General features: G+C 46.3%; 1 protein-coding gene across 15 annotated transcripts in view; it reads right to left on the bottom strand.

Moving 5' to 3' along the window:
- Positions 1-27,138, bottom strand: part of ablim2 (actin binding LIM protein family, member 2) — a 118,623-nt gene that overhangs the window by 1,671 nt on the left and 89,814 nt on the right. For 2 of the 15 annotated variants that reach the window (XM_080518907.1, XM_080518900.1), the window contains exons 9-19: positions 24,460-24,501; positions 22,885-22,962; positions 22,632-22,775; positions 22,035-22,067; positions 20,518-20,635; positions 19,722-20,033; positions 14,771-14,878; positions 12,928-12,981; positions 9,238-9,275; positions 8,906-9,011; positions 8,774-8,832 (exon numbers count right to left, since the gene is read on the bottom strand). In XM_080518907.1, the coding sequence (XP_080375033.1) occupies positions 8,774-8,832; positions 8,906-9,011; positions 9,238-9,275; positions 12,928-12,981; positions 14,771-14,878; positions 19,722-20,033; positions 20,518-20,635; positions 22,035-22,067; positions 22,632-22,775; positions 22,885-22,962; positions 24,460-24,501 (1,092 nt within the window). Of the gene's footprint in view, positions 1-8,773; positions 8,833-8,905; positions 9,012-9,237; positions 9,276-12,843; positions 14,552-14,770; positions 14,879-19,721; positions 20,034-20,517; positions 20,636-22,034; positions 22,068-22,631; positions 22,776-22,884; positions 22,963-24,459; positions 24,502-27,138 lie in introns of those variants that run through there. The other 13 variants (XM_080518909.1, XM_080518911.1, XM_080518908.1 and 10 more) reach the window with 13 other exon arrangements.

Raw genomic sequence — 27,138 nt, 5'->3', positions numbered from 1 at the left:
CTTCAAACCTTAACAGTTGCCGGATCAATCTTTTTATCCAGCAACTTAACAGTTGTGCCATCTTTTCAAGATGGCGCTGACCGCTCAGCTGCTAGTTGCTTCCGCTCCGGACACTCTCTTACTTCTTCTGTTACTTTCTATTATTTCTAGACGTGCTTGTACTTTTTATTTTAAAGTAGGCAGAACGGTGTGCAATTGGGCACATGGGGAGCCTACTTTTGTCGCACTTTTGCTCAGATTCCTACTGTTTTTTGGCACTTTGGGAATCCGCGGCGGGGAACCCCCACAGCGGCACGCGGGATCCCTTTGTTTACACACGGGATCCCTTTGTTTACACACGGGATCAGCTGTTTGGACTCAGACGCTGCTCACCTCCACGCGGAGAAGCCTGTTATCCCCTTTTCCGCGGAGCTCCGGAGAAAGCACAGGGGCTGCAGAGGTGGACGTACGAAGGGGAGGAGGCCGTTTTTCCCCGGTATCGTCATGGGTAACGTACGCTCCATCTCCAACAAGATGGAGGAGCTGGCTGCGCTGACCCGCCACCAAAGGCCTTACCGGGAGTGCAGACTCATGTGCTTCATGGAGACATGGCTAAGTGGACAGACGCCGGACGCAGTGGTCTCCGTGGACGGATTCAAACTTGTGCGAGCAGACCGGTATGTGGCGGGGAGCGGAAAAAGGAAAGGCGGGGGACTCGTGGTCTTTGTGAACGAACATTGGTGTAACTCGGACCACGTGCACGTGAAAGAACAAGTCTGTTCCCCGGACCTGGAGTTAATGGTGGTCAGCATGAGGCCCAATTATTTGCCTAGGGAGATGTCACACGTGGTGGTTTTGTGCATATATATTCCTCCCTCTGCTGATGCGGCAGCAGCATGCGAACGTATCGGCGCCACCGTGACTCAGATCCAGACGCAGCACCCCGCGCCCTTCTGCTCCTCAGCGGGGACTTTAACCACGCCCCTCTCTCAGCCACTCTACCTACTTTCACACAGTACGTGAAGTGCCGCACAAGAGACAGTAGGACTCTGGACTTAATGTATGCGAATGTGAAGGACGCCTACACGTCTGCCCCCCTCCCACCGCTCGGGCGCTCAGACCATAACCTGGTCCACCTGAGACCGGTGTCCACACCCAAGGTGAGGAGACAGCCAGCGCAGAAGAGGACTGTGACAGTGTGGAGTGAAGAGGCCAGTGAGAGGCTTAAACACTGTTTTCAGACCACAGACTGGAACATGATGTGTGACTCTCATGGGGACGACATCGACGGCCTCACCCACTGTGTCACGGACTACTTAACTTCTGTGTGGAGAACACCATGCCGACCCGGAAGGTCCGGAATTTCTCCAACAACCACCCCTGGGTGACCCCTGAGCTTAAAGCCCTCCTGAACCAGAAGAAAAGGGCTTTCAACTCAGGGGACAGAGGAGCAGAGGAGAGTCCAACACGAGCTCCAGGAGGATCAGGAAGGCCAAGAAGGACTCTGGGCAGAAGCTGGCACAGGGCAACGTGGTGACGTGTGGAGGGTCTAGAGGACATCTCCGGATTTGGACGTAGTGCCAGAGGGACAGCTGATGGAGACCAGCGCTGGGCGGACGAATTCAACCAATATTTCAACCGTTTTGATTCTCCCCCCGCTCCCTCTGCCCCCCGTCCTGCTCCCTCTGCCCCCCGTCCTGCTCCCATCTCTTCACACGTCTCCAGCTCAGTGGACACTGCCCCCCTCCCCCAACCACCTTCACCTGCCTCCTGCCCCCCCACACCCACGTCTCCAGCCCCCACCATACGGACTACCTCAATCACCTGCCCTACCCCCAGCAGTCTACCCCCGTCCCCCCCTGACTCCCCCCTCTCCATCACACCGGACCAGGTGAGGAGAGCTGAGGCGACTGAAGCAGAGGAAAGCATCAGTCCCAGGCAGCTGAGGACCTGTGCAGACCAGCTCTCCCAGGTCCTGGGCCTCAGCCTGGAGAAGGTCCCAGTCCTGTGGAAGACCTCCTGTGTGATCCCGGTTCCTACAACAGCACACGCCAGGGAACCGGCCCACTACAGACCAGTCGCCCGGACCTCCCACCTGATGAAGACCATGGAGCGGCTCATCCTCACCCACCTCCGCACTGTGGTGAGCTCCACCCTGGACCCACTGCAGTTTGCCTACAGGCCTAACATCGGAGTAGAGGACGCCGTCATCTACCTGCAGCAGCGGGCCTCACCCACCTGGAGCCCGGCGGGAGCCCGAGTGCTGTGAGGGTCATGTTCTTTGATTTCTCCAGAGCTTTCAACACCATCAGGCCGGCGCTGCTGCGAGGGAAGCTGGAGGACGTGGGAGTGGATGAACATCTCACTGCATGGACCATTGACTACCTCACGGACCGACCACAGTATGTGAGTCTGAGGTGGTAGTCTGCAGCACCGGGGCCCCTCAGGGCCCCTCAGGGCACCGTCCTCTCACCGTTCCTCTTCACCATCTACACGTCGGACTTCACCTACAACACGGACAGCTGTCATCTGCAGAAGTTCTCCGATGACTCCGCCATCGTGGGCCGGGTGTCCGAGGGGAACGAACTGGAGTACCGGTCGGTCATCGGGGACTAACTGGAGTACCGGTCGGTCATCAGGGACTAACTGGAGTACCGGTCAGTCATCATGGACTTTGTGGACTGGTGTGATCCAACCACTTGTGCTTGAACACCAGTAAGACGAAGGAGATGGTGATGGACTTCAGGAGGAAGAGACTTCCACACACACTGGTGAACATCCAGGGGGAGGACATTGAGGAGGTGGACAGTTTCAAGTACCTGGGTGTTCACCTCAACAATAAACTGGACTGGTCCCACAACACCAACGCCCTGTACAAGAAGGGCCAAAGTGGCCTCCACCTTCTGAGGAGACTGAGGTCCTTCGGAGTGAGCAGGCCTCTGCTCAGGACTTTTTATGACTCTGTGGTGGCCTCTGCTCTCCACTACGCTTCCGTGTGCTGGGCCCCGGGCCCCTGGCCCCTGGCCCCTGGGCCCCGGGCCCCCTGGCCCCCTGGCCCCCTGGCCCCCTGGCCCCCTGGCCCCGGGCAGCACAGAGCGGGACAAGAACAGACTGGACAAGCTGGTCAGGAGGGCCAGCTCCGTCCTGGGCCCCTGACCCCTGGACTATGTGAAGGAGGTAAGCGACAGGAGGGTGGTCGCTAAGGCCACCTCCATCATGGACAACACCACCACCCACTGCACGGGACTGTAGAGGAGCTGAGGAGCTCTCAGTGGCAGACTGAGACACCCTCAGTGTAGGACGGAGCAAGTCCTTCATCCCCACTGCTGTCAGACTGTACAACAGGACTGTGTAGTAACAGTGACAGTATGTGCAACAACCCTGCACCTAGGACACTTTATCTAAGTCACTTAATTTGTAAAATTGTATATAAGATACCTCTATTCTACTAACTGTGTGCACTTTCCTTGCCTATTCTACTAACAGTTTGCATTACTCTCCTTTCCTCATGTGTCCTCAAGAGCTGTATGGAACAAGTAAATTTCTCCACTGTGAGATTAATAAAGGCGATCTTATCTTATCTTATCTTAAAGAAATCTGCTCGAGGCCTTCAGATTCAGTTCGGCAGGCGTCTGCAGTGTAAAACTGGCGTCGGTCACACTGCTGCTTCAACCAATCAGGTTCTGATATTGGCGACTCAGAGCCTTCTCGAAGGCCTCGCGTGACGTCAGTGTATTCAAGCCCTCTGTTTGGCTCATCAGAGAGTTCACTCTCCAGCGTGAGCTGGCTGCATCTGCAGCGAGCTGCACCAACATTTGGTTGCAGATTTAATGTCAAAACAATTTTCAAGTTGGACTTTTACTGGAGGTCAGTGAACGCACCGCAGCACTCCGAGCACAAGGAGGTCTGGTACAATTTACTAGCGCTTACTACAAACTCCATGGCAAGATTCAGGATTATATTATTTGCCATTATATTATTTTCAAGACCACGAAAAGCTGATGTTTGTCGCCCTCCTGGACCTCCAGAAGTTTCCAGAAAAGCAGCCACTTTTTTAATGGAGCTGCAGCTGAAGCAGAGTTGTGAACTCCAGATATTTTTTCATTCACAAAGGTATTTAATCTGGCTACACTAGTATCTATCTGTGATACAAAGGCTTTTTATACTGCATTTCTGCAGTAATGTGGTTTTTGTAGCCATAAAAATGTTACTGAGGGGTGGATTGACTCAGACCGGTACTAGTGAAGGCCTGGGTCTGAAATGCACGGCCCGTCACTGGTTTTGAACAACAACATAACAGTTAAAGTTAATGGCTGGTTAAATGATAACACAGTTTAACCAGCCCTGGTTGACAACTGTCTGTCAGAGTTTGATAAACACTTTCAAGCTTTTATTTTCTTTGCCTTTGTTCAGAGTCTTAAATACCAGGAGCAAGTACTTGTACTACATGAGAACCGTAGAGGTCAGAGCCAACTTTTTCTTTTGAAAAGTTGAGTTTCGCTCAACACGAAAATATGAGTTCTGTCTATTAAAAAGCAGAAGCTGTGGTGTTCTTGTACTTCTTTGTTGTGTAGCAGTGGTTCAAACACTTCACCATAGTAAAGACGAGTGAAAACAGATATTACAAAAGTCACTCCGTAAAAAATGTGTGCTCATTGATCATCCTGACCCCTCATTTGCAGTGACGGTTGGAGGGCCACATCACTTCACTGCCTTGCTGAACAAAAAAAGTTCAACAGGCTTTTGTGAAATAATTAAGAAGGTTAGAAATATGAGGAAGCTTCAATCCTGTCAAACATTTCAATCTGGTATTTTTTGGTGCAACAACAATCTCTCTCGTCTCTCTGAGGGCACTTTGGGAAAATTAAATTCAAACAGATTTTGAGATACATTTAATATTGTTAAAAATAATCATAAATCCTGCAACAAAGTAAACCTGTTGTCAGGGACTGTCCGCTCAAGCTGAAACTATCGCTCTTCTCCCATCATCATCATCATCCTCATCATCATCAGAGAAGCTGAGGCTCACAGGATGAAGAACGTTCTTCCTCTGGTTCCTGGCTGGACTTGTCCACACTGTTCCACACCTCCACATCCTGGCCATGGTTTATCATTCTAACCCTGATTTTATTCTTACCTATACTTTTGATCACTTTAATTGGGCTTTTCTTTATTCAAAAGATTATCTACTGCTGTATTTAAAAAGGCCAAAATGTATAAATGAAGTTATTACCACTGTGTGCATCAGGTGCTTTAGCACTGGATGTCTACATCTCATGTACACACTGGTCGAATACCTATATCAACAAAGTCACCTGTGACCTCCACGTGACCCCCCGGAGTCGATAACTTCCGGTGTCACCGGTGGATCTTTTCCTTGAAATCTTCTTGCGCATGTATGGTTAATTGGACGTTGGTCCCGTGGAGATCATGAGCCCCGTTTCCACCACACAAAAAGTGCTGGAATGTATCGGTATAATCCGTTTTGGTTCGCGTTTCCACCGCAAGAATTTCTGATGGGGTACCCAGGACCACGGAACGGGTCTGAGTTTGAGGAGCCGTCTGCTGATTGGTCAGTGATTTACTACACGCCTTCAATATTTTAATATGTCGGCTGTATGAATCCTCTGTTGTTAGCGTGGTCAGCTTTGCACTGGTTGTTTTTTTTCTTTCTTTTCTTGTCTTTGCTGCTCAACGTTCGTGCTGTGCGCCGGGTCTTTACATCGCGTTTTTGGTTTCTGTTCAAATGCGATGCAGCGGTGGTCAGCGTTCTGTTCAACCACGGTCAGCACCGCTGCATCGTGTTTGAACAGAAAGCTCGGCATCCATGCTGCCGGTGGTCAGGCAGAGGACGCGATGCAAAGAGATACTCGGAGAAGTTATGGAACTGTGGGAGCTGTTTGGGTCGACCACCCTCAATGCCTTGGAGGGCTCTGCCCAGGCATGGGCGACCCGGCAGCAGCTGGTGGGGCTCCAGAGGCCCAGAGCAGCACCAGGGCCCCTATGACTGCTTCTTGACAGCAGCACCAGAGGTCCACCTCCAGAAGCCTTCAACGACACAAACAGCCAGCAGAGCAGGCTGACAGATTTCGTCCCCCTGCACGCCGACCGCCAAGGCAGCCGAGGGGTGCAGGATCAGACCCCCGCCCCCCAAGGGACTGGGGCTGCAGGCGCTGACTCCACGATGGCCCGAGGCAGGGCAGGGTCCTGTCAAAGCAGAGGCTATCCCACTGGGTGGTGGATGCAATTATGCACTCCGACACAGCCGGTCTTCCCCACCATCCGGGGTGAGATGTCACTCAACAAGGAGTGTTTCTACCTCATGGGCTTCTCTGAAGGGGGTACCCATTGAGGCGGTCTGTGTGGCAGCCTCGTGTTCCTCACCCAGCACCTTTACCAGATTCTACAGAGTGAACATGGCTGCGCCCGCTCCTCTGGGAGCGGTCTTGGCTGTCACTCCTTCAGCATGCAGTATGTGAGGTGTGACTCACGACACTGTTGACATTGCTCATCCAGTCAGTAGAGATGAAAAAAACGAAAGTTACATAGGTAACTACGGTTCTATGAATCCCGGATGACCGCCAGAGAAGTTTTTTCACTTGCAATCACCATGGTTTTGCGAGAAGATTCCTGAGGAAAAGATCCACCGGTGGCACCAGAACTTATAGACTCCGGGGTCTATAAGTCCGGGTTTGTTGGTATAGGTATTCAACCAGTGTGTTAGTGATGAGAAACCCACACTCCTTGAATGGACTCACGGGTTTTCTGAGTCGTTCATCCAAGTGAACCGGTTGTCTGAGTCATTTGAGTCATTTGATTCAGTTGCACATGCGCACTATTTCCACCCACTCCAGGACCTGGAGGCTCAGCTGAACTGTGGCATGAACCACAGGGGAGCTTCATGTATTCATAGGAAAATGCTAAAACGGTTGGCGGCCCTGTGATCTGGGGGGGTGCTGGCATCTATCCTGGGGAGTGGCGGCCTGGGCTGGGGGGTGCCGGGGGGTGGGTGTGGGGGGGGTCGGCTCTGGGTGGGAGGTGGTTCTGCTGGGGTGGGGTGGGGGTGCTGGGCGTCGGGCCCCGGCCGGGCTGCCTGGCTCTGCACCCTTTATCCTTCTCTTGTGGCCCCCTCTGGCCTGGGGGGGTCCTCTCTGCGCGCTCCGTCTGGTGCCTTCCGGGTTGGGGCGTGGCTCTCCGGGGGGGTTTGTCGGGGCCTCCCTGGATCCGGTGGGTCGCTGGGTGCCGGAGTGGCGGCATCCGGCCCTGGTGGCCTTGGGCTCCGGGGTGGTGCTGCGGCCCCCCCACAACAGTTCCATTCACATCCAGAGGACAAACCACACACACACACACACACACACACACACACACACACACACACACACACACACACACACACACACACACACACACACACACACACACTTCCACTCCTCACTGACGAGATTGTTCTGTTAATTATCAAAACCAAGTTGTTGTTTGTTGTTGTTGTTTGTTTGCTTGTTTTATTTATTTATTTATTTTTGTTTTATGTCCTTTTGTTTTTGCTTTTGTTATAATTGTTGTGGTTATTTAGGTCTTTTGCTCTGTTGTTGCTCAGGCTGGTTTAATCTCATGGCAGTTGGAAAATATTTAGATCACTGTGGTTAATGTATTATCAAAAAGAAAAAAAGTATGTAGCACTAACAAGGGTATTGTATGTATTTTTTATTTCATTTTATTTTTCTTTTTTCCACCAAGTCTTTCTCTCCTCTCCTCTCCTCTCCTCTCCTCTCCTCTCCTCTCCTCTCCTCTCCTCTCCTCTCCTCTCCTCTCCTCTCCTCTCCTCTCCTCTATCCTCTCCTCTCCTCTATCCTCTCCTCTCCTCTCCTCTCCTCTCCTCTCCTCTCCTCTATCCTCTCCTCTCCTCTCCTCTCCTCTCCTCTCCTCTCCTCTCCTCTCCTCTCCTCTCCTCTCCTCTATCCTTTCACCCCAACCAGTCCACAGAATTCCTCCACCTCTGACTCTGGTTTCTGCAAAGGTTTCTCCTGTTGGGGGAGTTTTTCCTTTCCACAGTCGCAAACACACCTGCTTGCTCATGTGGATATGTTGGGCTTTTCTATTTTTTCTATAAAATAATAAAAAAAAAAAAAAAAAAAAAAAAAGGAAAATGCCAAAACACTTCTGAGGAAAATAAACAATAAGTACACACTAGTATAGTAGATTATGTGTGTTGTTTCTGAGGTTTATTTGAACAAGGAAATAAATTTAATAAATGACTAAACTGAATAAATACTCGGCATCCAGAATGGCAGATATACAGTATATATTAATATATACATCTGATTTTATAGTACATTTTTTTTCCTCCAACATCTTGAATTTCTTTTTTACTCGTATCAATAAATAATGTGATGTTCATAAGGAAGAACTAATCATAGGGGACAATATTAAATGTAACACAATACACGCTACACTCGTATTTTAACATTATTTATTTTTGTATTTATTCAACTATTATTTGTGTATTTATCTCAACAAGCTTTGTAAAACAATGTGTGTGTTGTTTTTTTCCCGCCATCACTCAGAAACTTTCTGAGCGGAGCACAGCTGTCGACTTTCAGATGAGGGAGGGGCGGAGCCTCACCGCTCAACACAGCGTGAGTGCTGCTGACCGATTGCTGACTGACAACATTGTCTGAAATCACATCACCATTGGTGTTTTCGCACATTTTGCCAAATATTTCACATAGAAAAACACAAGTTTACCTCTAAATGTACAATCTCTTTAACAACTGCTACACATGAGGCAGCTCACCTTATAGATCCCATTTCTTCCATAGCCGGGTAAAGATGCAGACTTGTTGTAGGGGAAATCTAGAGAAATACAAAGACACGTATTGTGTTGTCATGCATTCTCATGGGCTGACATGAGTGGCTGGTTTCTCACTGGGCTGCGACGTGTCGGTGGGCAGACTGCAGGTCGACTTGCGGGGGTCCAGGTCTTCTGGATTGATCCCTTCAATTTCACTCTTCAAGATCATCCAGCTGGTCCTCTGCAGTGAGACAGAGCGACAGAGACAACAGGGACAGAAAGGAGGAAGAGACAGGAAGAAGTGATGGATGGTGGCAAAGTGTGAGTTAGTGAATTAATGAATGGATGTACAGTATTTGTAAAGTTTTCAGAAAATGACTTGAAGAGAGACACACACACACACACACACACACACACACACACACACACACACACACACACACACACACACACACACACACACCCACCTTACTATCCTCACCATCCTGCCAGGATGTTCTAGAAGCTGTAAAACAGTTAGACATTACAGGAAGTCACAGTCAATGTGCTGGATCATCTTCCTCTCAGCTCCACTCTCTAATACACTGGTAACCCCCCCCCCCCCCCCCCCCAACCCCACCCCAGAGCAGAACCGGATCAGCTGCAGATGGTATTTAACATTTAACACATTGACAGTATAGATCATTTACACTGACATCACAAATTTCCCATGATCCTCTCTGATTCGCTAGTGTCCGCCATCTTTGATGACAACTTTTATTTACAACACTGCAGTGAGGAAGGGACAAAATGGGAGTTACGTGCACAGTTGTCGGGTGTTCTAACAATTCTGCTCACAGCAATGTTTATTTTAGTTTACCTCTTGTTAAACAGCGTGAAGGGCCAGAAATCAAAGAATTAACTTGTAGACATCAAAGACAACTGAACAGATCTGACATAAAACCTACAAGCTACAAATGTCCTGATCCTGCTCTCACTCAGCCCTCCCTTCCTGAGAGTTTTCACTCCTCCCTTCCTGTGTTCCCCTTAGCTCCGCCCCTCTGCTCTCCTGCTTCCTCCTCCTGGTCACAGCTGTTTGTAATTGTCATGAGTGTTTGTATTTAGTTCCCCTCTCTTGTAGCTCTGGTTGCCAGTTCGTCTGCGTTCTCACACCAGTCTTACCCGCCTTTTTTTCTCCCGTGTTGCCTTTGTGTTCTGACCTCCTGCTGCCCGACTTCTCCTCCTGGATTTCCTCCTCCATCGCCTGTGCTGGTTTTGACCTTGGACCTTTGCTTCTGCTGATTTTTTGATATTAAACACTTTTGAACTGAGCTTCTTGTCTGCAGTGCAATTGAGTTCCACTAACCCTGACAACAAATGTACATGACTAAGTGAAGAGCATTTTGTGAAGGGTACATTTTTTGTACATTACTACCCTGATTTATGTTTTTAAAATGGGAAAAAAAACTTTCTTATGAAGAAAATAAGGTCACATTTAGTGACCAATATCATTTTCCTTTGTTCGTGAGTCTCTTTCACTACAGTATTCCTCTCCTATCCTGACACAAAAAAGGTGTATGAGAGACATTTGTATGCCTTCATAAAACTTGTCGTGAGTACCAAGTACTTCACGATGTCAGTGTAATTTACACTCGGCAACATGCCGACATGGTCCTCAAATTGTAACAAATTGCTGTAGGGGTCGACCCCACCGCACTCTACCTTACTGCCATACCGAGCTTCATCTGGAGTAGTTAATTATTGATACATTTGGGGAAAATTACATGAATCCACCATTGAAGATGTTATGCAGCTGTATACATAAAAGATGGCAGACCCGAGCGAATCGGAGAGGATCATGGAAAATGTGACGTCGGTTGCAAACGATCCATCGCATGTCCTGATACGGGAATTCAGGGAAAATCTTCTTCATGGGAAGTTCATGGATGGTTGTTGTACATCTGTTGGTTTTAACTCAATACATTTCCGGGAACACTTGGATTTCGAAAAGGATGTGTACTGCATGTGTGACGAACAGAATCAGCAGAACCTTTAGTTCTCGCTGCCTCAATGTTTGTTCAAATGTTCTGTTACTGCTTTTTTAAAATCCGCTTGGGGCATAGTTGATCCTTTCTGAGACTGTGGCTATTAATAGATGACAACAAAATAATATTCATTATCATGGTTTGAAGTGTTTGGCTGTTGAAATGATTACAATAAGACTAAATGTAAAACTCAGTCAAGGTAATGGGGTACCATGATCTTTTCAAGGTCCTACCACATGCACCACCTGCTGCACTTCCTTCTTTCCCCATCAGAGGAATAATTGCAACACAAATGATTTAAAGTGAGCTTCCTTTCATTAAAAACATATTTAGGTAAGGTAAATTATATTGCTTTGTTTTTCTAGAAAGACTGAACAAGGTGATAAAATCATGGCCAACGTTTAACATCACGTGAGTTTCTAATGCATGAAAGTTGAATCTAAAGAAGTTTGACAAAACTCATCTTATGTCTGACAACTTTACTTCCCATGAAGTGGATGGAGCCCATTAAAAAAGGGTTTAAATGGTTCAGGAAACCTTTTTCTTTGAGGAAGAACGTGACATTTATTTGGCAGACATCACAGTGTTGATGAGTGAATGTCTGGTTTCATGAGGGTCAGGCTATGTGTCGGCCATATGCAGCAGACCCCCTCCTCCCTCTAGAAACTTCAGTGACACACTACTGGAAACACTCATGGGGTGATAGGAGGGACAGACAGTGATTTAAACTGATCAACACACTGATGCCAGCACACAGTGATTCTGGTTCCTGACCACACAGCAACATCCCAAAACCAACGACAGAGCCGGTGGATGAGAGCAGACATGCATGAACAGGATGAGCACAGTGACACCAAACGACCCCCGTCCCAGTCACCTCCATACCAAACGCCGCTGTGACAACATTCAAGCGTGGCAAAAAATCCAATTAAAAGAAAGTTTCATCTGGTCCCACATCACCACACCTTCTCTCCATTTCATAGTTTTCCCTTTCGTCCGTCATTGTGTACATGTGGCAAATCAGCCAACAAAGTGCTTCAGCCTGGCGGCTAACAGGGAGCATTGGAGCAGCCATTTTACTCCAAGTGATGATGAACTGCAATTCCACCCTGAAGATGTTAAACAGCACAAACATGTTGTTTTGTTCTGTTGGAATGACTAAATAACACAGATGGGTTTTCTTCAAGGTGTCATTAATTCTAATGGTTTGTAAGAAGCTGTCCATGTGGATTTTTTCATCGCCATCATCTGATGTAAGTTTTGTTCAAAGCTCAAATATAAAAACTCCAACCTTCGATCGACTCACAACGAATCCAAAGAAGGTGTGAGATGTTCTGTAAGCTGGACTCGATTATTGCTTTAAAGCTGGACCAGCAGCAAAGTTATGTTTTTGAGCAGAAATCTTGCTAAAAAGGAATAATAAAACAGTAAAACTTTTAGCTTGTACAAGAGAGACAAATTGATGAGACTATGAGATTAGGCCACGTGTCGCAGGGTGGTGTGAAACTTCAATACCACAAAATGTGTCCAACAAAACACATTTTAAACTCTGTTTAGTCGGAGACAACCAGAACGTTTGGGATTCTAAACAAATTGGAAATGGTGAAGCACTGACAGATAGCCTCAATCTCCTCAGCCCTGCTCGGTACTCTGAAGACATGTACTGTACCGATTGGTGAAAATCATCTAACTGCTACAACACTGGCCTGATGGTGACAAACCCATGGCTGCATCTTTCAATCTAAACTTTTAGGAAAGTATTCATCATTAAGTTGGAGGAAAATAACCACAGACTGTAGCAAACAGACAATCTGGACTGCATTGGAGAACAGGGAGTCTAAGAGGAAAGAGAAGTGTCCCACAGGTCCCGTCACACAATCAAACCTTGAAGACACCGAGTTTAGTTTGGGGTCGAATCCTGGACTCTTCATGTCATGCTTCAGAGTGAGGTGGAGGATAAAAACAGAACATTATTCACACACAGGACGGTGGCAGTGGAGAGGCTACGGGACAGTCGCAGGAGTTGAAATACAACATGTGTGAAGTGGATAAACAAGAGTGACAGGCAACATGCGACACATCGTGCAGAGACCAGACCAGAGACCAAAGGGTTAAAGAGGAAGTGGACTATACCATGCTGTTTGTAGATGGGGGGTTTTCTATAGATATTATCTTTGACCATAGTCTCTGAAGATGGGAACAGTGCAGAAGAAAGAAAATGGAAGAAGCCATCATGGAGGGGGAGGAAAAGAAAGAGAGAGAATGGAGAAAAAGAAGCATGAATTAGCAAGTTATTGAGGGATGAGATTTATTTGAAGAAGCGAAGGGGGACACAGAAAAGCTTGATTCAAAACAAAACATGTCATTTTCATTGCAGATTAGAAACATTGGCAAGTTTAATAGATTCCATGCAACGTATTAATTTTATTGGTCTTTGTTGGAGGGGGATGGGAAAGAATTCACTCAAAGAAAAATGTCAGAAAACGCGTGGCTGGAAACAGTCTTCTGCAAAGACACAATAAAGGATTTAAAATGAAATGGCTCTTAATGAGCAGTGAATCCAACATGAGAACAGTGAAACGTAGTATTTGACCAGATGTGGTTCTGGAGGAGTTACTGGGGGATTTAACGGGCCGGCCTGGAGACTGGTCTGATCCGGCTCAGTGTGCGGGGAAGCAGACACTGAACCGGATCAGACCGGCGTGGACTCTCCAGGCCGGCATGATCCGGCTCAGTGTGCGGGGACCCGGACACCCTTTGAGGGGGATGCTCCAGAACAAATGTCACACATCAAGTCTCAGCTGGTTTCACTGCCTGCCAGCATCTGAAACAACATCCATACAAGCGCAATAAGGACATGGACTTTGAAAGCCATTAAGTGGATAATCGCTGGCTGTTTTTTCCACAACTTGCTTCCAACATGAGAGGGGTTTTCCCCCATCTGCATGTAATCGTCAATGGGAACAACATGTGGGATCAAACAGATTTTCTTCTGTGAGCAAATGAAAGTAGTGAAGGATACGCTGTTTAGTGTCCTGTCTAATTTCATTGTGCATTGAAGCTCAGCGGTGGATTCCCACGTCAGGTCGTTGTTTAAATCCTGAATTGTTTTGAGTCCAAGAAACGCAGACAACTCAATCTGAATGCTGTAAACAAAATGACCAAACCAAGAATATGCACTTTATGCTTAAACCAAATCTATGATTACATTAGTTCTCACTCAATCTCTCTCAGGCAAAAAGCATTGAGCATTGATTGAAGGGGTTTGCAGGGTGGAGGAGTGACCAGTGTCACGAACTCCACACTCACTTCATCAACCGCCTCTTCAAAGCTCATGAAAATCTCTGTGACCATGAAAAACACTAAACCCTCGAAGATATTATTGTGTCATTCTGAGGTTAAACCACCAACTGACCCGGGGAACCTTTGTTTCCTTCGGGGAAGAAGACGCGTGTCGAGACCTTCAACTCAATCAAGACCAGAAGAGAAACTTTATATCTGCTGGTTAGTATAAAACTAACCATACTTTATTAATCTCCTGACAGAAAGTCCTTTTTCTGCATTCATGCACACGTTCTCCGGGGAGCTGATGGGGGGGGGTCAAAGGTCATGGTCCACCTTCAGGCCACGACTGCCCCCTCGTGGGCAGTCTGTAGAACCAGTTGGTGAAAGTGGTCGGGGATGAAGATGACCAGGCTCCTCTGCCTCGATATTTCCACCCTCACACTAAGCGGACGGGACTGGTCAATGAAACGTGCTGGTTTTTTGAGAAAATCAATCCAACTCAATATAACTCATGTAACACAGAACATGTGACATAACAGATGACAGTATTTACAATTGGCCATTTTTGTCCAAGATCTTACAGCTTGCCTTGTTGTCCACATCAGATATGAAAGCCTTGTTTATAGGAAGTGTGAAGCTGCGAGAAAATATTATGAGCTGAGCTGCGAGCCAAGAGCTGCCGAGGTCTTACCTGGTATGTGGAAATGGCGAGGAACAGCCACATATGTGGAAGCAGACGAGGGGGATTTTCCGTCGGAGTAGGTGGATAAGCTGGGGGTACTCCGGCCGCTTTCACTGCCTCCAGGGAGGGGCGGCAGCGGGAAAGCAGTGCACGTGAGAGGCAGAAGGGAAGGGTTTGGAGAAAACAGGGCATTGGGACGGGAGCAGAAAAGCAGCGTTATCATAGGCAGGCTTCCAAAGCTTCAACACAAAGCGCTTGCTTTAGTAGTTGTGCCAGTGACTTGATGACCCAGCCTTTTACTGTGTCTGTACAGACAGAATATCCTGGATATTTTGGTCAAGCTTTTGAGATAATGATCTTAAGTGACAAAATGCAGCTATATTTTCTCATGTAAAACACTGGAGGTATTTAGGATCTCAAAACAGTCATGAGGTCACACTAACATTCCCATAATTCTCCACTGCAACAGGAGTCCACACCATCGTGAAGCCTTCTTTTATTCTAACGCAAAACTGAGGGCAAGCCCTTATTTGCTCCTTTCAATGGGTTACCTTTCCACAGATGAATAAAAGTGTTAAAAAGATCAGTGGTTCTCAAGCTTCTTGCCCAGAAGATTGCTGGATTGCCTCTGAAAAAGGTTGCCGATTCTCCTACAGCCTCTGATTTGCCTCAACATCACAATGAGGCCAAACAATTCTCACCACATCCTCCGTCATCGACTTACTGAAGCAGTGAGACCTTCAAAATAAAAGCATCTGGAACTGGTCAAGGTCTTTGTCAAAAAAATGAGTCTTATTACAGTTTGAACCTTGGACCTGTTCTGTAGTGTCTGGTGATCTCACAAGAAACAACTGTGTAATTTAATCAAACCAACCAATGGCAGCTCAATTCACCAGCTTTTAAATAGTCCATCAATCAAAGGTCACCAAAGACTTGTCTTTGGGAAGAACCGTTCCGCTGGAGTTTGTTTCCAGTCATTGAATATCATGTAATTGAGCAAACTTTTTCTAATGTGGATCTTTGTGATAAAGACTCTAAAAGGTTCCCTCTTGTCGACTGTGTGACTCTACAAGCTGTTTATGAAACCCACTAGACTGGAAACTGGTTCAGGTGCAAACAAAGTCTTCAGCATCTGTTTTACTTTATGTTATATGTTAAATTGAGACTCACACATTGATAAAAGAACCTTTGGAGGCCTGGAAGCAATTCCAGGCTTCAGTCCTTGAATACCAGTAGACAGGATTTCTAGTTTTGAAAAAAGACATCAGACTGTTTGTGAAGTAAGATTTTAAAATCGGCCCTGTGGCGTCCTGCTGGTCCAAACACTGACCTGCAGCCCAGTAGAAGCCTAACCAACACATGGAACCAAACTAGAAGACCTTATAGTTCACTTCCTGTCCCTTCCAGAGTATTCAAGAAGCACAATACATGTAAAAAGATCTGAGTAATCTCCCTCACCTGACTGCCCCACCAGCAGGGTTCATCACTGGAGACACTGAGTCTGGAGATGACTGACCACTGCATTAGAATGTATTAGCGTGGTCATCAGTAATTGGGAAGTGGGAATGTCTCACTTTCAAGTGGAAAATGTACATCTGATATACGCCGGTCAAATTGGGAACAGTTTAATGGGCTTCATCATCTTCATGTAACGTAAAGGCATTGGAGCCTCTAAATTGGGGGGGTCCAAACTCTGTCCTGGAGGGCCCCTGTCCTGCATGTCTTGCATTTAGTCTCTCCCTGCTTCATCTGAATATAATGATGATGTCATTACCAAGGTAGTGAAGAAACCCAATGATGAGCCCCTCATTTCAATCAGGTGTGTTGAACTGGGAGGAGCTAAACCCTGCAGGACCGGGGCCCTCCAGGACCAAGCCTGGACACCCCTGCTCTAAATCAAGGTAGGTATTTTCTGATGATGCAAACGAAGAAATCTCAAGCTCTCAAACTAAGAATAACAATAACAACTAGCTATAAGAAACAGAAGCATTTCCATCACTGTGAAAGAGGCATAAATCCACGTCGCCTGGAATTAGAACTTTTTTTCCACCGTATCACATCACAAGCAGGCTGGGTGATGAAGTCATTGACACTACATCCAGTCTGTGTGTGTGTGTGTGTGTGTGTGTGTGTGTGTGTGTGTGTGTGTGTGTGTGTGTGTGTGTGTGTGTGTGTGTGTGTGTGTGTGTGTGTGTGTGTGTGTGTGTGTGTGTGTGTGTGTGTGTGTGTGTGTGTGTGTGTGTGTGTGTGTGTGTGTTGGCTAATTGAACACACTCTTCTTCTCTCAGACGATGAGGAATCACCGGCAGTGATCTGGATGTAGGTGGATGAGATCACTAACATGGAGTGATATAAACATCTGGGATTGAAGGGATGGAGTCGGGGAGGATTTAAGATTTATCAGGACAGATTACACAGTGCTGAGGACATTCATTTATCAAAGAACAAGAATATAATATAAAAGGTGGTTTGGGGATCATCAACAAGGGAACAGAGGGATCTAAGCAAAAGCATGCATTTTTCATTTGATCCAAAGTTCAGCCTCAACTTGGCTTCTTTCCACACAAACTGACAAAACTGAGTGTTGCTTGAAGTAAAAAGTGCAATCCCGCAATAACCTGTTAACATATTAAAACATGAGCTGGTTGCATGAAAACAAACAAAAACCACAATGTGCAACATGCTGCTGCAACTGGCAACCAGAGCCCAGATTACAGCTGTGGACGTCGGCTTGGCTTCTTTCCTCTCTTTCATCTTCCTGATCAGTGAAGTCTCAGCGTCTCCACCCGGCTGGACAGCCCCGTGCTCCTGATCCTCCAGCCTAAATGTCTCTCCCGTCTTTCAATCACACTATTCCAAGGCTCCAGAATGCAGAAGAGAAGGATGGACAATACAGAAATAACACTATTCTACAACAACTAAAAAAGGTTTATGAGCTCTGCTACCAATCAAGGAAAGTAAAGCATCTATTGAGAAACTATTGAGCCTGTTAGAAGAGATTGTGCTTTTCTCCACATGTAACTCTGCAATATTGGGTATTCAGACGACAAAAGGAGCAAAAATACAGAATATTCCTTTTCAAGTTACTCCTGTCGTGTAAAGTCCAGATCTGATTACTTTCAATTGTGACATTTGAGACAATTTTCACAAAACAACATAATCAATGATTTTATATGGTCACATACATTCACCATCATGCCTTAAAAGCAAAGCAGCACGGTGAAGCTGGTGTCAAATTACACGCTTTTGATACTGCAGGGAAACAATGTGTCGACAGAGGCTTCCTGGAAGCATGCCAATGAGGGGATATAGTGCATACTTCTGCGAAAAGTGCATAAACTTTACCTGAATTAGCGTCATTTGGTGGTAAAGCCAGCCAAAAGGTTCACTGACCGATCTTTACAAATCAAGTTGTCTAAATGTTAGTATGATCTCAGTGAGGACTATGTTTCTATTCATGATCGCAGTGTTGTGACTATAATAGCTCCTGGAGGACTGACAACCCGACCTCTGCTGAATGGACATTTCCTTCAAACGGCATCATGGTATATTTTTAAAAGGCTCTTTTGTTGTAAAACACACTGATGATAACTTTTGCAGATGGTTAAATACCAGATGTGTGCGGCATGAGTAACTTTTCAGGGTCTCAGAAGACTTATCTGCTTGCTTCCATGAAAAAAAATTCAATATTCAGCAGCATTACAGTGTGGAGAGCCGTTCCTGAGAAATGCTTTTGTTGCTTATAAGCTGGACTTGGACATTATTTACTCACTGGGCTTCACTCTTCTGGGTTGATTCTCTGCCCACAACCTGTGATGTACCTTTGTCTCAGCAATCCAAACACAAATATACCACTTTCTATCTGTCTATGATGAAAACAGAAACCCCTCAATGTCTGACGCATAACAATGAAGAAAAGATCATTCGGGAAAAACAAAGGTCTTGTTGGAGGTCAAAGGCAGGCAACCAGGTCAACAGTCCAAACAAACAGGCATGGAAAAGAAATCAGCTTTAACCTTGCTCTAAAAGGTGAGGGGACACTCAGGTCTAAAACAAGTGAAACCATGCACCACGACCACAACAACACAAGTGAACAGGGCAAGCAGCATGAAACGACTGAGGGGTCCTACGAAGACGCCATGATGCACCCATAGAACCCAACGGCACCACGATACCAGACGACAACATCACAATACCAGCTGACCATTCCACTGGGAACACAGAAAAGAGAAGGACTACTGTCTTTACCGTTAGGAGGAGGTAAACTGAGATGCAGGGATGTCCTAGGGTTAGAGTCGGGTGGGGGGTCCTGTTTGAACCCTGGGGGGTGAGGAAGATCAGGGAACCACTCAGTGCTACAGCGTGCAGGGGCTTCCTACAGTCCTGGCTTGTGATGTTGACTTCAAGGATGTGAGGTATCGTGAAAAGTCTTTCAGGATTTCATATCAAGAACTAATGAAAACAAACGTTCATGAGTGACCAAGCAGTACACACCGGAACAGACGCTCTGGTTCCCATTCCAGCTCAGGAGTCTACGGTGAACCCACAGACCCACAGGCCCAGAGGGAGAGTTTCCAGCACACGATTAATTTGGTGTTCAACCACAGCCCATGCCAAGTCAGTTCAGTATCACAGCACTCCATTCTGCAGGAGCCTCAATCTCAGTCGAACACAGAGTGGACTGGCTGAGCTGGAACCTGGCTGACCAGGAACCTGGTTGACCAGGAACCTGGCTGACCAGGAACCTTGCTGAGCAGAGCCTTTCCAATGATTCAATAACACTCAAGGTTTATGAGCCTCCTTTCTGCCAGAGGAGCTCAAGAGTTTTACATTTTGGCATGTCCTATTTCAAACATTCAAATTGTGGTGGGTCTTAAAGAGCCATCTTTCCCTCAAGTCTGACAGCAACAGTCCATCGTCTGCATTGGACCAAGTCTCCGTCTTCATCGTGCCTTAATACCTCTGAAGTAAGGGATGTAGTTGTGCTGCTGCAGCATGGCCAGGGTGGTGGGGTTCAGATGTAAAGACAGGCCTGCGCTGCCTCCTCCTGGTGTGGGCGAGTACTTCCCGTTCCCACCACTTTCAGCCCCACCAGAATCGTAGAGAGGGAGGGGGGATAAGTTCCTGGTCCAGGTGGACGGGGACTTAATGGCACCCATGAGGTTTGGGACCAATGGGAGAGAACTGGAGTCACGGGTCTGGTTGCTGTATCTACCTCCAGGGGCAACCTCGGGTCCTGCTTGTCCAATCACATCACAGACATGTGAAGTTACTGCATGAAATTAAAGGACCAGGTTCAGTTTCTCTAAAGCCTTCAGATCTGTGGTGCGGCTCATGTGTCTGTCTATAGATCAATCTATCTATCTGTTCATAATAGATCTATGAATACATCCATCTGTACTGCAGCTCCATCGTTTCCTCCCAGTGGCTGAATGCGAAACTGCACAGTCATGCTATTTTTCTCAGAGTTTACTGACAGTGTAGTAAATGTGTTACAAAATGCGATGTGAGGGAAGAAGCGTGTAATTCAAGTCCTGTCTTTTTGTAGAGCATCCTGTGGGAACCCTCTCCAGCATGCAGGGGAGTGTGTGATGTTTGCAGCACGTCTCCACTTCCTCTCTGCCCTCTACTTTCCTATCAGTCAGTGAGACGCCGTGCAGAAGTGTCGAGTCACGGAGCGTCACTTCGGGGTGTTTTAACCATTGGTGGATTGAAATGTCTCCTGCTTTGGTTGTGGGGTGTGTGCGTGCTGGTACCTGGCCGGCTGAAGTTTTGGGGGGAACGAGACGGCGTGTATCGTCCGTAGCCCCCCAGCGAGCTGTTGGAGCTGGGGCTGGAGGGTCTTCGCTGGCGGGGCGACTTCTCCCCGTCACCCTGAAGAGGAAACATAACGACCAGAGCAGAGTCACCACTCCAACACCAGCAGACAAGAAAGTGTGCAAAACGGCCTCTGTGACACACTCTTAGAGAAACAGGCCCATCATGCTCACCACACAGGACAAGTTCTCTGACTGGTACTTATTTAAAACACACATGGTTTTTGCTACTTTGAAGGCAAGTCATGGAATATTACCTCAAATAAAGCCTTGACTTTGATGGATCACAAGGCCAAGTTAAACTAATTTGAAACAACTGTTTTTGTGTTTCTGAGGGAAATGACACAAAATCACTACAGTGTCTGAGTTATTTGATGAGTCCTGTCCAACATTCGGACTTACTTTGGTTACACTGGGCCGTTTTACCTCATGTCATTATTTGAGGTCAGATGGATGTTAATTGTTCGGTTAAAAGAGGGATTATTCCTTATTAGTGACATCTTCTGTGAGAAAATCAACACTATTGGTCAAATATCAAAGCAGGCCAAATCCATATCCACTGTTTGCAGTAAATATGATAGAGAAGGAGAAAGAAGGAAAGTAATCGACTGAGAACATGCAAAAAAAAAAAGAAGAAAAGAAAATGATAGCAGACTCATTGAGACTGTGTGGAACCTGACAGCTTACTGCTGGTTTAGTTTTAGATCCAGGTGAAATTATGAGACCACCAGGTTCAGGTGCAGAGGAATAGATTGTACGTCTCATGCTCATCTCATGAACTATTTTCAAAGACCCAGCTCATTATTTCTGAGGAAACACACTTTGTAATAACTATGTTTAAAAAAATGCTCTCCAAATATAATAATAATAATAATAATAAGAAGAAGAAGAAGAAGAAGAAGAAGAAGAAGAAGAAGAAGAAGAAGGAGAAGGAGAAGGAGAAGAAGAAGAAGAAGAAGAAGAAGAAGAAGAAGAAGAAGAAGAAGAAGAAGAAGAAGAAGAAGAAGAAGAAGAAGAAGAAGAAGAAGAAGAAGAAGAAGAAGAAGAAGAACAATCATCATCATCATCATCATCATGATATGACCTAAGCGAACATGAGGATGTGTGGTGTGAACGGAAGCTTAATTTCCTCAGATGATCAGAAACCTGTCCAGGATGTGTCCTCGCTGGAATCGAGGTCAGCGGGAAAGGCCTGCAGTCCTCTGAACTTTGAGTGAAGTGGTTCAAGAATACGTCACGGCTGGCAGTAATCTGACAATGTTGCATGAAACTGCCTCAAGTAGAGTTGGTTGGGTGTATAAAAGTTTTTATTCAAACTTTAACGTAGTTTGAATAAAAACTAAAAAAAACACACACACACACACACACACACACACACACACACACACACACACACACACACACACACACACACACACACACACACACACACACACACACACACACGCTCACATTACCTCAGTGAGAGTAGGAGAAAGCAGCTGAGGCGACTGCAAATGAAGACGGGAGAAGCCAATGAGAAGGAAGAACTCATAAGAGAAACACATCAGCCCATGAGAGTGATCAGACACAGGCGGTGGGTAATGAGGGCCATTCCTGAGCTGAGTGAGGGGTTCTGAGGTGTTCGTTCACAGACTGTGACCACACCGCACAGGAATGGATGAATGGATGGATGGATGGATGGATGGATGGATGGATGAACACACTAATCAATGTAGTACTTCACTGTGAGAGGTGGGATGATGGAGGAATGGAAGCAGGAAAACTGGAAATAGAAGGTGCTTCAAAATGGGCATGTATCGACTATTTCAATGCTCCTTTGCTGACTTTATGGAGCTATGCTGTAGTTGGGGAGACTCATGATACAGGACTGAAAACAAATTCACTTTATATCTGAATAAAATCTAGAGTTTAGCCAAACCTTCAGTCTCATGTTGGTGTGTTTGAAGTGGATTGTAAGTTTTAATCACAACATTTCTGCTTGAGATGAGGGATGTGCAAACATCACATCTTGAGTGATTGGACGTGGGTGACTTCCAGAGAAACCTCATCACCTCTCCGTAGTGCCTCTCCTCAGATGGGTAGCTGACGTAGGGCGAGTAGGACAGCATGTCCGGCCGGTCGATGTTGTAGATGGCCTTGGTCTTTGGCAGAGCCGCCAGGTCCTTGTAGTCCAGCATCTCCTCTCCTAGTTTGGCCTGTTGGAAGAGGTGTGAAGTCAAGACCAGGGGACAGGAGCAGAGGCTGAGGCTGAGGCTGCAGGCAGCTGCTGTCCCCTGCTGGGGAGCAGAGGAAGTGCAGCCTTACGTAAATGACTCTGCTGGGAGAACCCGAGGCGCTGGATGCTGGGACCGAAGTGATGCTCTCAGAGGAAGTGCGGGTCGCCTGGAAAACACAAACCCAGTGGTGAACTCCAAACACTGCTGACGCTCTGAAGCTCATGCCGCGCAAGATACACGTTCACTCAGTAGGTTCCTCTTCCTCCATTGTGAGGTTTTAATAACAGAGCCACAAATCAATTTTTAAAAAATCATTAAAAAAATCTCGTCCATTTTTAAATATAAAACGAAGAAAATCAGCAGATCTGCTTAAGTTATAGAACGTACACATTTACCATCGACTGAATCACTGATCCTCTCTGTCAGAATGAAATCAGAAGATTGGTCCCATCCGAGGTAAGCATGAAGTCTCACTCAGCCTTCAGCGCATTTTAATTTTCTAGCTCCACCTGGAAAAACTTCACCTCCAGAAAGTCCAGCAATTCAATGCCACATTTTGTAATATTGATTAATCTAGTTAGAGAGAACGAAGTCAGAGGACCAGGAAAACCTTCTGATTGTTTTAATGAAGGTTTTAAATGAGGGTGAATTAACTTAATTGTTGTGTTTAGTTTCAGAACTTAAACTTTTACAGACACCGCTCAACGCCTTACGGTTCCATTCTGGTAGAAAATACCCACTGTACATCCAGTTACTGTTACTTTTAACAGAAGTGAAATATGAGTCACATCCTGGAACCCAGGCTTGTCCAGAGGAGGTCTTCTGACAAAGACTGAACATCTTAGCTTTAATCCTCATGGTAAAACCGAAATATTAGCTAAAGATTCATGTGCGTTCATGATCTGAATACAGACGATGATTTTTTCCCGCTGTCACTTTAACCAATACTTATAAAAGCTTATAAATTCTTCCTCCAAAGACAACGGAATCTAATACAACACCTGATCCACAGTGTCTGAAGGTGTTTCCTCCGCTGACTCCCCACCACTTTCCTCTGCAGAATGCAAGCCACCTTTCACTGTTCTCTCATTGTCTCTGAATCTGTTGTGTTGCTCTTTTCCCCACAGCTTTGACTTTGTGATTTATTCAGATTAATTTTCTGTGACACGCCAATAAGTTTGACAGCTTCCTTCACCAACAACTCTATCGTCTAAAAAGCCTCTTAAAAATACTACTGGCATGCAATACAGCACACAAGCCAGTACATTTCACTCAGACATTCTTTAAACCAGACCAGTTTGTGTCTAATTCACTGGCTTGCAAAAACACAGATACATACACTCTGTATGGATTCACCACAATGAGACAAACACAAGAAATATTCTGGTTCAAACCACAAACAGGCCTTGTGTTAGTGAAGCTGCTGGTTGTTGGCCTCAGCACCAAGCAGATACTGTTACTGTGTGTGAAATAGTCTTTCAAGCACATTCACTCTCTCTGCTCAGTAAGTTGTGTGTGTTTCACGCTGAGGATTCAGTGTGCACTTCCATCCTCCGACTGATCATCATACCCCACACCAGCTTGAGACAGGGTAACTGCAGCGCTACAGTGTTAAACCGTTAGCATCAACCATGCGGGGGGGGGGGGGGACAAGGGCACCGACCTGCTGCTCAGGGACATCGCTGAGCTGTATCCGAACCTGCTTCTGGAAACGGAGGTGAGGAAGAGGAATGAGGATGGCGATGAAGGAAGAAGATACGTGATGCTATGCTAATGCTAATAGATACATGGTTTGAATCGTTTGTAGGATATATGTGACAAAAAAAAATACAAAACCAAACAAATACTATTGAAAGGACTACATTCTTAACATAAAGCCAATTTTAACGAAACCTTCCGGTGCAAAACACAGTGACAATTCTGATAGACGTCTCCTGTACCTGTTGCGTTCTCTGTGTTTTTAAGGCCTCTCCCTGATAGCGTAGCTTTGATGTGAGTTTGGTAGAAGCGAGGTCGCAAAGTCGCAAGGTTTCATGGCGGCTTCACAAGATCTCAGCTCGGCTCACTCTGTAGTGTCTGCTGTTCTTCAGAAATTAGTTTGTACAAACCTGTATTTTCTTTGTAGTTTGGAGCATTTGCTTGGTTTGGCCAGATTGGAGCCTCCTGCAGACTGCTTTTGGCCCATGGGCCTCATGTTTAAAACCACTGCCTGAGATTCATAGTTTGCTCAGAGGTCCATGGCCTAGAACATGTCAGTAGTGGGATTTGAACCTGCAAGCCCCCAACCCTCAGTCTGCTTCTCTAATCTCCAGGCCCCGAACAGTTTGAAGTTCTTCAATAATACTGAAACAACTTTTAAGATTGAAATTTTACTGAGAAGACTCCTAACGTCAATACTGAAACAAAACTGGTTACCAACAATTGTTTCTGGTCTGCAGCCCCCGATCTGACCTCTGATCTACTTAAACACCAGAGTGAAGCTAAACACTAGAGACATGCCCACTCTGATGAAGCAAATCAAACCAAATCAAAAGGTCAGAAGCGTCCCTGATGGGGTTAATCACCCGTGAGTTTTACTTTAATTAAATGTTGTGCAGCATAGTAATGGGCTCTTAAAATCACCCATAGCAAGGTTCCTGAGACTCTCACTATAGAGAAAACCAAACACAAATATAAATTATAAATATAATATATATTTATATAATATAAATATAATACTCAAAGATGTAAAATATTTTCTATAAACACAAAAGACCTATTTCTCTCTAATACTGTAGACCAGGCATCACCAAATGGCGGACCGCGGTCCGGATTCGGACCACGTGATGCTTCTGTTCGGACCCGTGACTCGATAAAGACGATAAATTCACGAGAACAGATCATTTCCATGCAGCATTTTTCCGCCGGTCGCAGCAATATATTGCGGGCGCTGCTACTCCAGTTATTACGACAATAGCTGCACTCAGTTGAGCCAATGAAATGGATTGTTTACCCTGCGGCCAGGCAGCAGAGCAGAGAGGAGACAGCATGGCTGCTCCAAAACAAGGACGGTCGATGTGGAGAACCGGAGTTTTAAGGACGAATGGACGGAGAAATGTATGTTCATTCTTCCGGCAAGCAGCTCAAAACCAGTGTGCCTCATATGCTCCGAAACTGTGGCGCTAATTAAAAGTGGCAACGTGAAGCGTCACTACGAAACGAAGCACAGCGGTTTTGAGCAAAGTTTCCCCCTGAAGTCCGAGCTGAGGGCAAAATAACGGAGTGCAAAGGATGACAGGTCCACCCGACTACATTAACAGCCCAGCAACGTGCAAACGAACGTTCTCTGAAGGGATCGTGGGTTTTAGGGCAGCATAAAGAAACTTTCAGTGACGGGACAGTTGTGAAGGAGTGTGAACAGCTGTTGCTGAGACATTATTTGAGGGAAAACAAAAAGAAGACATGTGTGAAAAAATCAAACAAATCCCGATGTCAGCCTCAACAGCAACCAGAAAGTCAGAAATATTAGCAGACGATGTACCGGCACAGCTGGATGCAGCTGTTCAGAGTGCACCATGCATCTCTGGACATTGATGAGTCTGCAGATGTGACTGATAACACCCAGCTTTTGGTGTATGTGAGATAAGAAGGAGCTCTGTGAGGACCTGCTGGGTGTCACCCCACTGGAAACACACACAAGAGGAGAGGACATATATGCAGCAATAAAAGACATGCTGGAACAGAGGGGCATGGATCTGAAGCAGGTTGTCTCCGTCACCACAGATGGGGCCCCTGCCATGGTGGGAAAAGAGGGGGGGGCTGTGCCCTGGATGAAGGAGGACCATCCAGATCTTATTGCTTCCCACTGTCTCATCCATCAGACTGTTTGTGTGCCACTCTGTCAGAACATTTGTCTGAAGTAATGAACACAGTGATGAAAGTCATCCACTTCCTGAGGGCATCCTCGTCCCTTCAACATGGCCTCCTGAGGGAATTCCTGGAAGACGTTGAGGCAAATGCCCATGACCTGCTACTGAACAACAATGTGAGGTGGCTGAGTAAAGGCAACGCACTGGGACGCTTCTGGTCTGTTCCAAAAGAAATAGCAGCTTTCTTAAAGCAGGTCAAGAGTCAGAGAGCAGCAGAGTTTTCACTTTTTCTGCAAGATAAGCTCAAGATGGACATGGTTTCCTTTTTGGTTGACATTACATCACATCTTAATGAGCTCCATTGAAAGCTGCAGGGCCGGAACAATTCAGTTGCTGATTTGATGACAGCTGTTCGCTCTTTCCAGAGGAAGCTGGACATTTTCAAGGATGATCTTGAAGAAGAGTGTGAACACTTCCCAAACCTGCAGGAACAG

This window comes from Blennius ocellaris, assembly GCF_963422515.1.
Source record: "Blennius ocellaris genome assembly, chromosome: 23".
NCBI classification, from domain to species: domain Eukaryota; kingdom Metazoa; phylum Chordata; class Actinopteri; order Blenniiformes; family Blenniidae; genus Blennius; species Blennius ocellaris.
This window is presented reverse-complemented; position numbering and strand designations above follow the sequence as displayed.